Genomic DNA, 18,402 nt, shown 5'->3' on the forward strand with positions numbered 1-18,402 from the left:
TTGTTTCTGCTTTCTCGCTTCATTTTCTCCTCTGAGCTATTTTCCCCCAGCACTCAATCACAGTGTGTGTGTGTGTGTGTGTGTGTGTGTGTGTGTGTAGTGGAAAAAGAATGAGAGATACAGATACTCAGTCTTTATTTTACTACAGGGAGCATGATGCATAGTGTATCCACAAAGAACTCTATTCATCCCATTATAATGACGCTCCTATGTGTGGGACAGGACATTTCTAATTTAGTAAAAGGGGACACATGGCTGCACATATGCACAAATTCATACCCCAGTGGTTTGAGTTTACATGTGAGGAGACAGAACAACTGAAAAGCAATAATAGCTTGTCTTTTGCAAAGAAAAAAAGGGGGGAAAAAAAATCTTGGACTATCTCCCTCTTGGTGTTTTTTCCCCTCAGCAGCAGACGCCATCATACACACGCCTCCACCAAGCGACCCACTTTTGCCTGCACAGACTGGCTGCGTCTATCATCAGTCTGTTTATCACAGGGGTTGAAAATCTGCCTCCAACAAGCTACTTTACACTTGATTTTAAGACTGATCGCGCAACACACTCGGGTGAACATGTAGAAATGGATTTTATGAAGCTGTTTGGCACCGTTATCGCCGTTTTGTTCCACCCTGGATCCGCGTCTAAAATAAATGGTGAGTGTTTTCCTGGGAGGAAAACTCCCTTTATAAACTCCTGTCAGACTGTGTAATAGGCTTGTTGCATGTTTTATTCTAAGGTAAGACTTCGACTTGGTTGTTCGTACAGAGAAAGTTACAAATAAATAAATAAAAAGTTTGCACGCAGCGCAGACCGAGGCTGTGTACTATATGTTTTAAGGCATAACGTTATGTTATTTTCGTGTTTTCTTAAGTGAATTAAAGTAACCAGGCTGATACCAGAACTACCCTAACGCAAACAGTGTGTGTGTGATAATGACAAACAGGCTGCAGTCACACCAAGAGTCAGCACGTGATGAGGTGGAAAATGAACATCAACAGATCACTGATTTGAAGTCAGGAGGTCGCAGAGTATTGTGCTGTAGTACTAACAGGCTGCCAGTGGTGGAGGAAGGAGGTCACACACATCTCTTATTTAAGTGACAGAAACATTACTTTTGATTTAAAATAATGACTCATGTAAAAGTCCTGCATTTAAGATTTTAGTCAAGAAAAGTACTCAAGTAATCAAGTAATCAAAATTGACTTAAAGTACTAAAAGTGAAAGTACTCATTATGCAGAATGGCTCATTTAAAAAAATGGATCACTTCTATATATATTAACATACTTTTTAGCCTTTCCCTGTAACAATCTTTTTTTGTTTGTTTTATATTGCTTGTTTTATAGTTGTACATTTTTATTCTGTATTTTTGTTCTGTGTTTTGTGTCTTTATGCAACTTTATGTTGCTGCCTGTCTTGGCCAGGACACTCTTGAAAAAGAGATTTTTAATCCTGAGGTTTTTCTGGTTAGCCCTTTAAATCCTGTGCACATTTGCTTGGTTTCTTTCAAAAACATGGGAAGAAGGCAGAGAGCAATGAAAGAAGAAATGACCCTCTAAAATTAGTAAGAAATTAGTAAATAAATAAATAAATAAATAAAAAAGACCCAGAAAAAAAAGCTTAAAAAATAAAAGTAATTATTTTAAAAGTAACATTATTTTAAATATAAAATACTTATAATTATTAATACAGTTTTTCCCTAGCTTTTTTAAAAAATAATTTTCTAAATCTATTATTTTTTTGCAATTTGTGGAACATTTCTCAGCAAGTTGCTCATTGCCTTTTCCCCCCATGTTTTCAAAAGACATTGTACCAATTTGCTTAGGGTTCAGAGGTTTAGATACTTGCATAAAGCATCTGAAAGCAGCATAAGAAAAGTGATGTCGCTCCACGTTTGAAATGGTTAAATAAAGGTTGAATAGAAAAATAAATAAATATACATTGTATTACAGGATTATAACAATTTAGGCATTCATGTGGTCATCATTTTAATATTAAAGCTGGTGAAGGCGGTGCTAATATTATTTGCATTGTATAGGCTACTGCTGGGTAGAAATCTATAATAATACATCATTATCTATTGTCTGATGTATATTGATATTTTTAGTCTGCAAAGTAACAATAGTTGTCAAATAGTGGAGTTATCAATGTAATGGAGGGAGAGGTACAATATTTTCCTCTGAAATTTAGTGGAGTAGAAGTATAAAGTAGCATAAAATGGAAATACTCAAGTATCTCAAAACTGTATTTAAGTACAGTTCTTAAATGTACTTTTAAACGTACTAGTTGCTTTCCACTTTTGGAGATTTATATTATTGTATTTATTATACCTTATATACTTTGGTGTGCACTTTATATTTACTATTTATCACTTGTCTTGACTGAGTGTTTTTTGCAAGTGCAGGTGTACAAATGGCAAATAAAGTTACCTTACCTTACGGTATCTTATTGTAGGCTACTATAACAATAACTATGCTGCTAACTGCTATAATAATAGCAGCACTTATGTCTATACTAACTCCACTACTATGCAACAAATGCTCAAATCTATAGACTAGCACTATTTATCTTTTATCTTTAAGGCAAAAAATAGAACCAAATGAAAGAATATTTCACAGAGATAAGATGTCTGAGATTTCTGTCATTATTTTATTGCTTTTTTATTCTTATTTTTCTCATGCAACCTGTAATGAGGGGTTGCAGGTAGATATGACTTTGTATTAATGGGTCATAAGCAGTAAAAAGGTTAGGAATCACTGATGTCATCTATAGTCAGTCTGTTTATTAGTTGGCATGTTAAATTTATATGAATATATCTGTAAGTAATTTGCCCTAGGTGCCTTTAGACATTCAAGATTCAAGATTTTTGTGTAAAGCCATAACTTTAGTCCAATAATTCAGCTACTTATTGTGCCACCTCAGCAAACCACTGCATTTCAGACATGTCCAGACTCATATATTTATTTATGTCACTGTCTGTCACAGTACACCACAGCATCAAAACTATTTTGATTGGCACAAGACCAATCTGGAAAAAACAAACACATCTTTTTTAAGTCTTCAAAAATATAGGTTTTACACTGTAATTTCACTACCATATGGTTAACTCTACCCACACTGCAGGAAATGGGAAGACTTTGGCAAGAAATTCTAGTTCCTAATTTGTCCGTGATGCTGTAGGTTGTTTATAATCTTCCTGTCACGTGGGTGCCACAGGAAGTCTTCAGAAAATAAATAAAGAAATGAAAACCCTTGCACTTATCATCTTGTTATCTCCCTGGTGTTGCCTGTGGTGTCCAGGCCAAAGGATCTGTCGGCGCGGGACAGAACGCCCATGCTACAAGGTGTCCTACATCCAGGACAGCAGGCGGAGGCTGACCTTCGAGGATGCCAGGCAGGCCTGCAGGTCAGATGGAGGCGATCTGCTCAGCATTGAAACAGATAGCGAGCAGCGACTGATGGAGAGGTTCATACAGCAGCTGCAGGTTGGGGACGGAGACTTCTGGATCGGGCTCCGGCGCAGCCCACAGCACTACAGGGCAGGGACCACAAGCCCAGGGTGCCCCTCGCAGTACTATTGGCTGGATGGAAGCAAGGCCAAGTTCAGGTTGGTATCTATTTTTTGTCTATAGTTTTTCATTGTGCCACAATTTATGTGTGAATATTTTGGCTGTATTGGTGAAAATGGCATGAGGGGACTCAAGGGACAAACTAATAGTGCTTTCAGGGAGTGATAGACTGTCCACAGTCCTTTGCAAGAATTCTGGAACAAGAAATTCAGATATAAACCAAAACTCGGCGTGCAATAATGTTAATCTTCCAATTTGAATGTGATACAAGTCTAAACTTCTGCGTCTTATTTGCTGTAGGAACTGGCACTGGGACGAGCCGTCGTGTGGTGTTGAAATGTGTGTGGTTTTGTACCACCAGCCGTCTGCACCACCTGACGAAGAAGGTCATTTCCTGTTCCAGTGGAACGATGACAACTGCAACTCCAAGAACAACTTTGTCTGCAAATACCCAGAAGGTGAGCCAGGAGATCACAGACACTGTGCTGTTGTATTTGGCTGCACGGTGCTGGGAGTTATTGACATTTGGCACTCTTGGTTTTGGCTCTTGAATCCACAAAATCTGACTTTTATCTTCCAAAAACCATTACTGAAATGTGGCCACTGCTGTCAACCACTAGTACTAAACAAGTAATGTGCAATTTGGATTTTGGTTGCCTGGATTACCGTAAACCTCTGATCTCTGGAAACTGAAAAAGATATATCTGCCTTTGTTTAATGTTTATTTATAAATTAACCTACTGGTTTTATGTCTTATCAAGGACTTAAAAAATATGAAACACCCCTTACTGAGTCTGTGAGCACTTTTTTTTTTTACTTTAAACACTCCGTCTGAAGGTTATGTGGGCCTTGTTTTATTTTTTGATTCATTTTTACTTCCTTTTCTCTAATGATTCTTTCTGTTTTTAAGCTTTTTCCCTCTATTGTAGATATAAAATGGTTTTTGAATGCGTGCTTTTATGTATTTTATCTTTTGTATGAGCTGAGTAAAGTAGCATTGATTACATAATTTTGCAAGGATTGAAAGGCTGAATCATGCTGACTTCTTTTCTCTGTCTTTTGCAGAAAAAGTACCAGTATTTACTGATGAAGGGAACACAGCACATGCAGGTACAACATGCACTTGACCGCCCCAAATGCACTGTCCTCGTATGCATGATGTTTCTGTGGGATAGAGATAACACGTGACTGTAAATGTGTTTATTCTAAGATCAAGAAAAGTCAGACTAAACCACCACATCACTACTTTTTGTCACTTAGTTTTAATAATAGTTTCTCCTCAGTGTAAATGAAGACCTCTAGTGGTCAGAATATATTAAGGTTTGCATTGTTTATATTGTGTATAATCTATAGGTCACATGGAATACAGTACATGCAACGTCTCTTTATTGGTTTTTGCAAAACAGTGTAAGTACAGTACAGAAACATACCAACAGGAAAAGAAAAAACAAAATGGAGCATTGACAAAAAAGGGAAAAACAAAATATTACACATAAGTTATCTCACAAGTTACAGGGTATTGACATATGACACCATGGCACAGTTAACCTGTTAAACCAGTATCCATTCACTTAAATTCTTCAATCAAACTAATGACTGGTTACTAGATTTTCTTAGTCTCCCTCTCTGTTTGACAGGATGAATCTAATTTTCTGAAAATGTAAAACATGATCTAATTTCTTCAGCCACATATCAAATGTTGGGAGCTTCTCAGATTTCCAAATTGAAGCAGCAGTTTTCTTGCTAGCAGTGTGGACAGAGAGATGGTCTGAGCATCGGTCTATCCTTTTTTTTGTTTGTTTGTTTTTTATTTGTTTATTTAAAAACAGGGACAGTACATATTGATGAACATTAAATGTAAATATGTAGGATTGTAGCCAATGGCTAATTTCCACCCACAGTCCCTTGGCAGGTTGATGTTTGACTAATCAAACAAACAAAAAAAAAAACAGTAACAACAAATAAACAAACATATAGCGAACAGTAATACAGACATGATAGACCAAGAATTAGGGGACCGGTTGAAAATGCAAAAGTGCTTGAGTGCTAAATTAAAGTGCAATGTGCTAAGTGCTCAAGTGTTAAGTTGGGATAATTTTTAAGGGTTGATATTATTGCACATTGCCCATGTTAAAGTGCTAGTTGAATTGCACACCGCCCGATTGCACAGGTTTATGAAGTGCCAGTCCACATTGCACAATGCCCTACAGCACACACAAATGTGTGTGCAGGTGCTATTGCACTCAAATTAGCATACATAGATGTATTAATGTTCGCACAATTACACTGAGTTACATACAAGTTGTATGTATCCTTCACTCTACCTGGTTCAACCACCCCAAATAGTGTGGGTAAAGGGGCAGGGGGAAACTCCTTCTTAAAGGCTGTAGCAAAAAACTCAAATAAATGACCCCAAAAGGTTTGCAACCTATGGCATTGCAGGAATTAGTGAGACAGTGTTCCTTGATCTTTTAAACATTTCACACAGAGGGGTGAAGGCTTTGAATATTGTTTGTATAGTCTAGTGGGAGAGAAGTGCAATCTGTGGACAACAATCTGTTGAGCTACTGTGAATATTTTCAATACATGCACCTCATCTGTAATGTCAGTACCCAAATCTTCCTGACAGTTTTCCTTAAAATCACATGCGTCTTTGCAAAAACCTTATCATTTAAAACTGAACTGAAAGTGAAACTTATTGTATCTATACTCTCTTTAAAGCCAGACTCCAATACTAAGGATTTTTAGCCAAAATGCATGTGTTTGGGAAGAACTGAGCATAGGACTGGATAAATAAGGCTTGGATTATTCTGCACGTGTTGTGTGAGAGTTTTCAAACAGATTTTTTGGTATAGTTTTGCTGTTGTTAAATGTGTCCCCCAACCAATCAATAATCTAATATGTTCTCCATTTTCCTGGAGGCATGCAAGATAAACAAAGTTTTCTTCACAAATTCAAAGTAGGACGGGATGACTAATTCACAAATTTTTTTGTGGGTGAAGCAGTCCCTTAATCTAAATGTGCATAGAGATGCACATGACCACATCATCCAATAACAAGGAAATGCAAACAGGGACAAATAAACAAGTAGGCACAATACATGGGATTTGTCATACATGATGCCTTTAACATTTTAAATTGTACTCACATTTGGTTTATTGTTTCTTTTGGTAGAAATCAGTTCTGCAACAGTTAGATAAACAATGTCAAGTGTCATATTTTTTTTCTTGTTGTGTTGCCAACTGATGGTGTTAATCTGCTTTCTGATTGCACCAGTTCCAACTCTGAGGCCCAGCGTGTTCTCAACTACAGAGAGGGATGAGATGATAAAAATAGGACTACCTGAGTCATCGGGTAAGAGAAGAAAATTTTGTTCTTGACACCTAGAGTTAAGGGCCTGTATGTTTTCTAAAACATGTTGTTTTAAAGTTAACGTGTGTAGGGTTTAGTGGCGTCTAGTGATGAGGTTGCAGAACTCAAACTCCTTCTATGTGCCAAGCATGTAGGTGAACTGCGGTGGCCAACGTGAAAATGCAGCAAAGCGAAAATGTGAATGGCCCTTTCTAGAGCCTGTGTATGATTTGTCCATTCTGGGCTACTATAGAACAACATGGTGGACTCTGGTGAAGAGGACCATCTCTGTATGTAGATATTATCGGCTCATTTTAAGGCAACAAAAACAAAATTCTTATTTCCAGGTGGGTATAACCTAATGAAAATATGTTTTGCCAAAAGATGCCCATGAATCCTCCACACTGGACTTTTAAGTAGCTACAGAATTGTGACATGCCCTAACTATACAAGAATAAAGGTCAACATTTTAAAGTCTTTTCAAAAGACATCATGCTTAGTAATATTCTTTCCTTTGCAGTCTCTCTCTCAGACAACACCCTGTATGTTTCCCACATCCTTTATGCAACTATTCCCGCTCTGCTGCTGCTGCTGTTTGCAGCTGCTGGGTTCTTTTGCTACAGACAGCATGCTAAGAGGTAAAAGCAGAAAAATATAAGCTGTTACACTATAAACCATACCATGTACTGTTGTTGTAATATAAAACAGTGTGTTTCTAGATGCTGAGTTATAAAGGGAAATATTATGAAGCATTTTAGAAGCAATAATGTCCTTTTTTGCACAATTAGTTAATATATATCTGTAAAATGCATTTATTGAAGATTAACTTATTAATATGACACATCAGTGCAGCTCTTCTCCATGTAGTTACTCAGTTTTAACTAATGTCAGCACACATTTTAAGGGCATATGGAACTTGTCTTGTATTTTTAGTCCTAGTAAAATTTGTGGTTCAAAACTCACAGACCACATGAAGTGTTTCCTCATGTTGTGTTGTCTGTGAAGAGGTAACTTCACAGAGCAGCATGTTGTGCTGATCATTTGATGTCATTTGTTTCAATTTCAGGAGGAAGACAGAAACCGAAAGCTACCCCAGTAGATCAAAACCATGGATGCCAACAACAGCTTCACCTTATGCCATACAAGGACCTTACGCCTTCAGTGACGTTACCAAACTGCCTCACACTGCTCTGGACAGCAGGATACTGGCAGACATCATGACAAAGTACTCCTGTGCTCCCTCCCAGGGCTCCCAGTGTGACGATTATGAGAACGTGTCATGCGTGGACAGGGAGAGCGGCTTTGTGACCAACGACATCTATGAGACCTGCAGAGCTCAGAGCCGGCAGGCTGGGTGGGTGGAAAATGAGATCTATGGATAACACTGTTGATGCCTGTCTGGTCTCTGTGAGTGTCCAGCAACCTCATACCAGCTTTCCAATTTGACCCAATTAGACAGAGGAACACAATGTTCTCCATCCCTTTCTTTCTCGCACACTCTACTGGTTACCTGTGTGGTGCAGGATTACTAAACAGGTGTCGGCCTGGACCCATGTTCCAATAACCTTTCTCCTGTGTGTGTATCTCCAGTATCCTCAGCATCCAGCATCTAGATACATGCTTAAAACAGGGTTTGTCAGAGTTTTGTCAACTGAGTCCACATTTAGGCACGAACGTCCCAGAACCCCACCAACAGTATGGATAGAAACTGATAGGTTTTTATTGATACCAGTGTCATTTTTGATTCTGCTTATCAAACTTCTTGATCAGTTCCCGTATGGATTCCTGATCAATTTCCCCTGTGGAAATAACATTAGCGTTAATGCAACTGTTTTATTATCTGAGTCTGAACACAGTGTAGAAACAGAGAAGAAAAAAAGACATGCATGTGACTTAAGTGTGCAAACGCTCCATGGTTTAACTGTTTTCTTAGTCAAAGAAAAACGTGCTAAGTCTGTCTGTGCGGAGCTAATGTTATTATAGCATAGGATTTTTACCATTGTGCTGCTTAGTTGAGAAGCAGTGACACTCGTGCATAGAAATGAAATTGAAATTACTACCGAAATTATTAATATTATCATTTTACAGACATTACAAGAGCAGCGCTGTTGTAATCTTTCTTTCTTTCTGAAATGAAGCTCCGCTTTGAACCTTCTTGCTGCAACTTTCCAGCAACGTAGACATATTTAACATTATTGGTTTGCAATGTGCAACTGTCAAAAAAACGTGCTGGCATCCATAAAAGGAATTGATAAGCTCGTAGGTATATGGTTCGAATTCCAATCTGGAGCCGGTTCTCAACCCTAACCAACAGAGTTCTCAAATCATCAATCAAATTGTGAATCTTAGCATGACATGCCTTAGATTTACGAGTAAAAGATGGGCTATATAAAAATGCTAATATTTGTCAAATTTTTTTAATGAATGTTATTATCAAACGAGGCTAAAAGGTTGCAGCCATAACATCAGCACTGTGAGGCTTAGGCATGGTGGTTCTTTTAGCTACATGCTAATGTGAGCATGCTAACATGCTCACAAAGGCCTGATAGCATGCTGATGTTTAGCAGGTGTAATATTCACTATGTTCTCTGTCTCATTTTTGTGTGTTGGCATGCTAACATTTGCTAATTAGCACTGAACACAGCAGCTGAAGCTGAGGGGAATGTCATTAGTTCTGCAGACATTTGGTTATAATCAAAGCATTACAGTGAAAGTTGGGGGATCCAATAGTTGTTGACACACTTCACTCAAAACCACACACGTGGTATAGTGACACTTTAACATTGGGATTATGTATTTTCACAGCAGCACGAAGGCTTTGGTTTCAAAGAGGCATTAATGAAGTCAAATAAGCATAACTGAGTCGAGTCAGGTTAGCGGTGCAGCAGTGCTGCTATATTTGGCATGGTGGATTTCACATTGAACCCTGGGAATAAGTGCGAGTTTTGAGGACTCACGCAAGGTTACTCATCTTGTAAACAATCCAGAATTAAACTACTCAGCCGTTTTCCAATCACGTCACCAGATATTATGAGACACAAGGTCAAACAGATCCTGTTGTCTCTACAGCAGTGGAGTTGTCCCATTCACAGACTACTCTGACCCTTTCTCTAAACCTCAAGAGTGGTGTGAGCCCAGTATAAGGCTTCCTGTTTGGACTCTGATGTCAGGGAACAGGACAGTGCACGCGGAAACACTGATGACAGAACTCTGCTGACCCCGAAACCTCAAAGCTGTGGGCTTTCCCTGACTCCACCTGACTGTGTGGGAAACTCAACCTTTTGAGTATGTTATGGATTCATTCATCAGCTTGTGAAAGCATACGCCTGCCTTGTAAATGTGTAAAATAACCATGGACATACGTTACTGAACACAATTGCCCGTGTTAGTTTCTGAGTGGGCTGTTGGGACTGTGTCTTGGAAAGATGTAGCAAGCCCAGTAAGGAGAGGCTGAGTGTGTTCTTGGAGAATGTTAGACAGGAAATGCCAAAAGCACATCTGGAACTCTTACATTCAGGAAGTCTATGCGTGACAGTGGAGGCCTTCGGAGCGCTGTTCTGCCTGCCTGCTCGGTAATCCACCGCTCTGCATTAGACTGTCACCGCATGAAGTGAGGAGAACAACTGCTGGGTGTGAATGTGTGCTGAATCTCAAACATGATATGTGGGTGTCAAATAAAGTTTGGTTACAAGATGTTGTGGTTGCATTTGTTGTTATTTGATAATAATATGAGTGTTTTCAAATGTGTTTGTGGGTGTGTGTGAGTGTGTAAGGGAGTGTCTGTGTCATGTTAGGTGTGTGTGTGAATGTAAAATGCCTGCTACTACAGTACAAATACAACTGTGCTGAAAACAGCTGCTTCAATTTCCTATTGTAGCCAACAGATGGCGCTGTTAGGTTGCTTACCAAAGTGTCTTTGTGGCTGATAAAATGTCTAGTTTCACATGAGGTCCTGCATGTTACATTATATAATGTTACATGTTATAATAAATGGGATTTGTAATGGCAATTGCATGTTTTTATGACTTATATAACTGGAAGTACACATGCTGGTAAATGCATCTTTGTGTTGTTTTTAAATGTTTATTCCGTGCATATTTCTTTTTTTTTATTAAATTGCTATTTTATCCATTCATTCTTTTCTTTGCAGAGCACAGATAAAATGAGGAATAAAAAAGTGCAGGATTGTGTAGAGTGAGTTTAACCCTTTCAGCTCGCATTGTTCCCTCGCAGCAGCTTATTAAACACCTGCAGGGCGAAACTTCAAAGTAACCTATGCGTGCAATCAAGGAGGGCAGGCGAGCAAACAGATTTCAGAATAGCAATTTTACCGGTTGACGTAAGAGGTGGGTCTGGTTGTCTTGGCAACCAATTGGCACTGAAGTGTGGAGCGGCCTCGTGGCCCCGCCCCCTGTACAAATACCCCTTTGGCTTTGACGTCAATACACGTCAACCAGAGAACATGATGCCTCTTTGCAAGTCAACTCGTGTGCGCCGTAGCTGATAGAGGTACCTCGAGCTGAAATATTATAGCTCTATTGTACTGGAGAGCGTGGTGTGACAGCCCCCGGGTTCAGCAAATGGCCTGCTTCGTATCGCCGCACTGACGGGGGAGAGTGTCGCCACATTGGCGTTCAAGCTGGCAGGGCGACACAGAAATCAACTTTGTCTATTTTTAATGGACACGCTTCGAGCGGCGGCGGCGGCGGCAGCAGCGGCGGCGGCGGGCGGTTTGTTTTCCTTTCGTCTTTATCTGTAGCTGCTCGAGCAAGCCCCGTGTGAGCCCCCCGTGTGTCCCCTGCTCGTCTGGCTACCTCCTGCTCCTCCACAAACAGTCCCATTTAGAACAGCATGGTCATGGCTGACAGTGTCCAAAAACCGCTGATCCGGGGTCCGGTCCGAGTGGGCTTCTACGATATCGAGCGTACTTTAGGAAAGGGCAATTTCGCTGTCGTGAAGCTGGCTCGACACCGCATTACCAAGACCGAGGTGAGTGTGTTGGTGAACTAGTTAGCCTGGGAGCTAACTTAGGCTACTGTTGGGCTGAGTTACATAACTTTTATGCACTAGTTGACACCCCAGATATTCACAGCAGATACCTAAATGCTGTCCACATCATGCACTAATAGAAACTTGGATCAGGTAACTGCCGGCCACTTGGCAGCTCCAGTGCGAGCAACAGCTGGTGTGTTTGAATACCTGCAGGTACAGGAGCAACGACTCGCTGCACGTTCACCCCGTCACACAGCATCACTGCCAGTAAGAGGTCTGACCACCAGTGCTGCTGGGAAACACAAACTGTAAACATGCATGCTTCTCTGTCCTGCGCCAAACCAGCATCATACACCTGCACTCCTTTTGGTAATGACCCAGACGGTGCCACAGTGTACCAGCACCAGAGTCTGGCTGCTGTAAACATCGCTGTATCTGGGGCATGCAGCATGGGTCGGTGGTCCCATTATGTAATCCAAATAATGATGTGATTTAGTGGTTTCTTGTGCCAGCAGTGCCGAGAGCTTTGTGAGGAGCAGGGTATGTCAGCCAGAGTAATTGGAAAGCAAAGTGTTCTGCACGCATGCATGCAGAGAGAAATCCACTGACACTGCTCTGGGGGTCTTCACTTGGTTTGGAGAGGGTTTGATGTTACAAACACTGCACAGTCTCGGGCTATGCAGCATGAGCGCAGAAGGAACAGGGCTTGGATTTGTGTGACTAATAGTTTTATGTCAGCTCTCTACAGAAAGGCCTTTCTTGACTAGTACCACTGAGTGACATGACTTTCCATTGTAATGACACAGACACAAGGAGTTAATGTAAAGACTGCCCGGTCTGTGTGTGAAGAACACAAAGGGAGTGATAGAAAAATGTGCAGGGAGGCTTGTGAAAACACAGTTGCACACTTTGATCTTTGACCTCACAGAGCCTCCAACTGTATGCTGGTGAACGTGAGCAATCGTGCTGTACAGAAAAACAAAGATTTACATCATCCAGACGAGGCCCCCGGCAGGTTTAATGAATAACAAGGCAAGAAAATGGCTCCTAAGACTCTTATCGTGTTAATCTGGTTATTAAAGCCTGTGAAAAGGTGGAGTGTTAGTCTAGCCAGGTAATGTGCAGCCGTGTAACACTAAACAGCTACGTGAATGCAGGTTTTAAATTCAGTCAAACACTACACCAGGTGATTTCACTAAGTGGCTGCACCTCTCCCTCAGCCGGTGTGATATTTAAGTTGGATGAAAACACGCACGTCGGTGCTGATCTGCAGTCCGCCGGTCTGGTAGAGGTCACTCAGCGCTGGGCGCTACAGAGAGCCACTGCAGCTGCTTGGCTCGGCCAGGCCCATGGCCAGAGCCAGGCTGTTTGTTGAAGTGGCCAAGGTCAGCTGGAGAGGCAGGCTATCAACTTTATGTGATGCCATCTGCCTGAGAATTTGCCAGGGCAAAAAAGATGTTAGCCCGGAGCATGTGTATAAAGAAAAGCAGTGATAAAAGACACATGAAACGGCAGATTGGATCTGTGTCTGTGTGCGTATTCCTAGATAAGTGTACCTGTGTGTGCATAACCTACTTTTTCTACACATGGCTCCTACGTGTTATACTGACCTATTCATCCCATTATGTACATACTGCAGCTTTTGGGGGTCAAGTAGTGCTTACTCATTCCCATGTGGTCCTGTCTGTCAGCTCAGCGGGTCGTACGGTTATCCATCTCTGATCACAGCATTGTGCTGCCTTTCTGCTCTCATTACTTAATGTATGAGATAAATTCCCCTATAACATTGTCCTCAAATGACCTTGTGCCAGCAGAGTACGCAAGAAGTCTTGTGTGTGTGTGTGTGTGTGTGTGTGTGTGTGTGTGTGTGTTAGTATTGTTGACACTGTAATCAGTTGGCTCAGATCTTTTCATGCTAAGTACCTTGTAATCCCTGTACTAGGCCAGCAATTTTAAATTTTATGCCCTGGAGTTCTCGACTTGCAGCTGAAGTGCCATTAAAAGATTTCTTCATAGGCTTTGACGCCAAATTGCATACCTGTCTGTACTGTGGGCAGGGATACGATAACAGAGAGAGTTAAACATATCAAAACAGCCATTATGGCACATCTGTAAGTGCTAATGACTAATATGTTAAATAGGATTAAACTGGGTGTCAGTGGGATGGAGGTGTCAGACTTCGCTTTAAGATTAAAAACATCCATAACACTGTGTTCAGACTCTTTTCAATGACACCACTGCATCGACACAGCAGGAATACCAACACAAAAAAACACAGGGTCATCTAGCAGAAAACGTTGGACCTGGCTCAACATTTTCCGCAAGTATGACGTCAGCTAGCGCTGCGGTTGTCGGTGAAATACACGCTGATTCACATTCCTTTTAAAACACTTTGTAACATGAACAGGATATTTCTGCTGTTTATCTGACGATCAAGATGGAGGATAACATGACCGTCAGTACTTTCCAGAGGAAAATCTAGTGTCACAGACAGTGTTGTAAAGTGCTGTGCAGTGTTTTGGCTTCTGATAAACCTTCAAACTCATGGATCTATTACTCAAACCCATCCTCCTGGATCCTGTTTGAGCTCACTCAGGGCTGCAGCAAATGGTTATTCTCATTATTGATTACTGTGGTTCCTAATTAATTAATTGTTTAGAGAAAAGTGCCATCACGATTTCCCCGAAACCTCAAGTTGACATTGTTTTGACCTATCGGTACAAAATTCAATTCACTAACATAGAAGACAACTCCATGTATGCCAGCCAGCTGGAATTATGTTTTAAATACAGTTTGAATCTGATATGTTTGAATAATGTAGGCTCATGAATCCCAAAGTTTCCGTATCTATGCCCCACTAAATTGTGCTGCACTTTTGAGATGAAGCAGTGCCTGTTTTGTACAGTGTGAATGGTCATGGGATTTTATCATGGGTTCTTGAGAAGTCATGGAAAAGTTTTGAAATTTTGTCTGTGAAAATGTCCTGCATTTTCTGTTGATCAGCTAATTGATTATACGGCTGATTGTTTCAGCTCAGGTCTCACCGGCACTGTACACTTCTTTTAAAGCTGTCCTGTTTGTGGTCTGAATGCTCAGGACAAGTCTTCTAACTTAAATCTAACAGTGGTGTGATTGCTACGAGGGGAGCTGGGGTCTCCTGTTGTTTACTCCTCCAGCTTGGCTTACAGACATTTGGAAGCACTTCAGATCACACTGATGAAATGCTGTTTATGAGACAGTCTGAAGGAGAGATGTTAATATCGCCTTGTTACCCACCGGACATCATTAATCAAAGCCGAGAGTGTTGAAGTTGTGAGTGTGCAATTTACACATGTACGTGTCACTGTGGGTGTGTGTGTATATCCAACGAGGCCTGTGTTTGCCTCTGCTGTACCCTCGTGATATTTCATCTTCTCAAATTGTTAGAGTGTTTATGAAGTTTCCAGCACAAGCTGTATTTAAGTACGTATTTATCTTGTGTTTCAGAAGCAATTCTCTGAAAAGAACATACTGTCTCCGCTTACCTCTCAGAATATTAAATTGCTGTCTGTACTCGTGTTTATGTGAGTGTTTCTTATCGCCCATCAAGTCTGATGAGCCACAACAATGATTCTATTTTATGCCACTGACTGATTACAGTTGTGTTGTTGGTGCTCGATTGTTCTGCAGGTGGCCATCAAGATAATCGACAAGACCCAACTGGATGCTGTCAACCTGGAGAAGATCTACAGAGAAGTTCAGATCATGAAGATGCTGGACCACCCCCACATCATCAAGCTGTACCAGGTGAGTCTAGCTCCAGTACCTGTTAAGCATGCAAAATGTGGAGTTATATTTTTAGTAGTGCAGTTTTCCTCTCAACAACAATGTGATTTTATCTGGGCTCTGGTATAATTTTTGTCTGTCTCTAATGGAAATGTCTTTGTAAGGTTGTTATTCCCCATGTTGCAATGCTGTGTGAAGATAAATGGCTTAGTCCAGCTTTCGTCGTGATTTTCGTCTCTTGCCCGGCGAGCTGTGTCAATCAAGAGAATTTCAGGAGATTTATTTCTGTCCTAGATGCTTCAATCTAACTTTTCTTGGACCCACTTCATCACAACTCTGTCACTGTCATTGTAACACTGATGTTAGAAGAATGTCACCATACTGCATTGATACTCAACTCACAGCCCGCGGGCCAAAGCTGGCCCTCGATAGTGTGCCGAGTGGCCCTCAGAACATTTTCTATATAACAATGAAAGTCAGTTTATTCAATCTGGGATTTTTTTTGTACTTTGAATGTACATAAGGTACCAGAGAGCATTAAAAGCATCAAAATAGAGCTTGTGAGGAAGATCCCCTGAACCCCCCAGCAGAGGTCCAGGCTAAGCCCTGAATGACCTCAAATTCCAGAAACACCATCGCATACACCTGACCTGCGCGGGCCTGCTTTGAATTTGCCTCTTTTATTTATTTTATCCAATAAATATGATTAATGTTTGTATATTACCTGGCCCCTGACATCCTGTCATTTTGCAAAAATGGCCCCCAGGCAAAGGGAGTTGGGTATCCCTGCCCTACTGTATATATTTACTCCAGTTTGTATATCACACATGGGGATATTAAGCCTCGTTTACACCAAGCATTTCAGTTTGTCACAAATTATAAAAAGTTGTTTTTACATTTCTATTATCAAAAGTTGTGGACGGTACCGACAGAGCTGCTCCATTCCATCCCATTTTTTTGTTACCCCTCTGGGGAGGTACCTAGCACGCCGATCCGATACTTAAAGTTAGAGTTAGAAACACTGCAGTCCATTGATTGGTCAGAAGAGAACTGTCACTCTTACTTGACAAGGACTGCATAAACCCGCTATTTTTAAATATTCCATTAATTACGACAGAGATTGTAAACCCTCCAGCTTGTTCTTTTTTGTTCTGAAAAAATGTCGGCATGTAACCCTGTTCTGTGCACGATCCGCAAGGTGCAGATGTTTCTCTGCATCACCGGTAAAGATAAAATACAGCAAAAGCTGGATGAAGCTGTTAATAACAACCCACCTACATTTAGGAGCATTTTCTATGGTGCACTAAACTAGTTTTTAGGTGCATGTCTGGGGCCTCGTACCGGTGCTAAGGACACGATACCGAGAGTGTTTGGTGGAAACATGGCTTTTTTATTAAATCATTTTCCATTACCAATGTGCCCACCTTGACACTTAGTGTCACCAAGTTTGTAAAAGCTGTAAAGTGTCTTTCACAAACAGACTTATTTGTACCTCATCTGTTGTTAGCTTGTTGTCTAATGTTGACAATGCTAAGGGGCACTCTAAGCTCTTACAGCCATGTTACACGGATATTTTAGACTTTCTTTCGTGTTCGGGAAGTCTTACGTTTGCTCTGAGATAAATGGTTAGCAACCCAACTTCAGGCTAATATAGCAGTGAGAAGAAGAAGGAACCTTGGTTTGAGGAATAATGGAGGTTGGAGCGAGAGTTTTTAGACAGCACAGAAACCCACTGGAAATACACAGCAGTAAAATAATAATTATTATTATTTTTTAAATTATTTGTTACACTTTTAAATGAATATTCCCAGTAAAATGCCCCTATAACTGTGTACTTTTTCCAGGCAAACATTTCTTGTGGTTGCTCAGTCAGTCATGTTCCTAATGAAAAAACATACTAATTCATCCAAAATTCATTGTAAAGCAGTCCAACCTAAGATAGTCAGGAACTAGTCCGGTTTGTGCAACAGATGTATTTAAGTGTCTATCTGAAGCCTGACTATTAATTAGATCTAAGCCAAAGATAGTCTGTCTTTGTGAAACCCGCTCTTGGTCAAAGAAGGCCCCTCAGAGAGCAGAGGCAGTAATGTAATATGTAACATGCATTGCAGCGGGGGCCCAACATAACATCTGTTGAGGAGGCCTAGAATTAGCTGTGCCTCTGGCTTATCTGTGAACCAATCAGTCACGTGGAGCAGAATTCAGCGCTGCTCCTTGCTGATCTCCTGGTTCAGGGTGTTGAAGTGCAGGACGAATCCAGGCTATTTTCTAATGCATTAGCAAACAACTGCTGCCAAGCAGAACCTTCCACCCTCGGATAGTTTAAGATATGAGGGCATAGTTAATGACTGACTGACATTTGGCGCTGTGTGCATCTGTGTTTTTTCTGCACCGTGTGAAGGTGCTAATGGCATGATTCAGACTAAATAATGTTAGCTGTTGAAGATTACAGTAATGAAATGTTTAATTATTGCACTGGGATATCAGACCTGTGCTGCAGAATCAGGCTCTATTTAAACTGTGTTTTTAAAATCAGATACGAATGCACCGTTTTTTTTATTAACAGTCAGTTTAATTGTAATAACATCTAATTTAGGTCAGAATGAATTCACTGCTTGTTAAAAACAAGTATTAATTCTTGTCAGCGGCCCTGACCTCATGGGACCTTGACATAGTATTTATTTGAATGTGAGGACACAGCGTCAGAGTTTATTTGCACAATGA

General features: G+C 40.6%; 2 protein-coding genes across 3 annotated transcripts in view; both read left to right on the forward strand.

Annotated features, from left to right (window-relative positions):
- The first annotated feature begins 273 nt into the window (after positions 1-273).
- On the forward strand, positions 274-10,614 carry laynb (layilin b). Its single transcript, XM_049577145.1, has 7 exons — positions 274-656; positions 3,302-3,608; positions 3,871-4,028; positions 4,636-4,680; positions 6,847-6,924; positions 7,442-7,559; positions 7,988-10,614. Exons 1-7 carry the CDS (start codon positions 584-586, stop codon positions 8,301-8,303), a joined length of 1,095 nt encoding a protein of 364 aa, XP_049433102.1. The 5' UTR covers positions 274-583; the 3' UTR covers positions 8,304-10,614.
- A 752-nt stretch (positions 10,615-11,366) lies between these two features.
- The window catches only part of sik2b (salt-inducible kinase 2b), a 57,579-nt gene continuing 50,543 nt past the window's right edge, over positions 11,367-18,402 (forward strand). Inside the window, exons 1-2 of one of the 2 annotated variants that reach the window (XM_049575780.1) lie at positions 11,367-11,910; positions 15,583-15,699. In XM_049575780.1, coding sequence (XP_049431737.1) covers positions 11,773-11,910; positions 15,583-15,699 — 255 coding nt within the window. In that variant the 5' untranslated portion in view covers positions 11,367-11,772. The remainder of the gene's footprint in view (positions 11,911-15,582; positions 15,700-18,402) is intronic. The other variant, XM_049575781.1, reaches the window with a different exon arrangement.

This window comes from Epinephelus fuscoguttatus, linkage group LG5, assembly GCF_011397635.1.
Source record: "Epinephelus fuscoguttatus linkage group LG5, E.fuscoguttatus.final_Chr_v1".
Lineage (NCBI taxonomy): Eukaryota > Metazoa > Chordata > Actinopteri > Perciformes > Serranidae > Epinephelus > Epinephelus fuscoguttatus.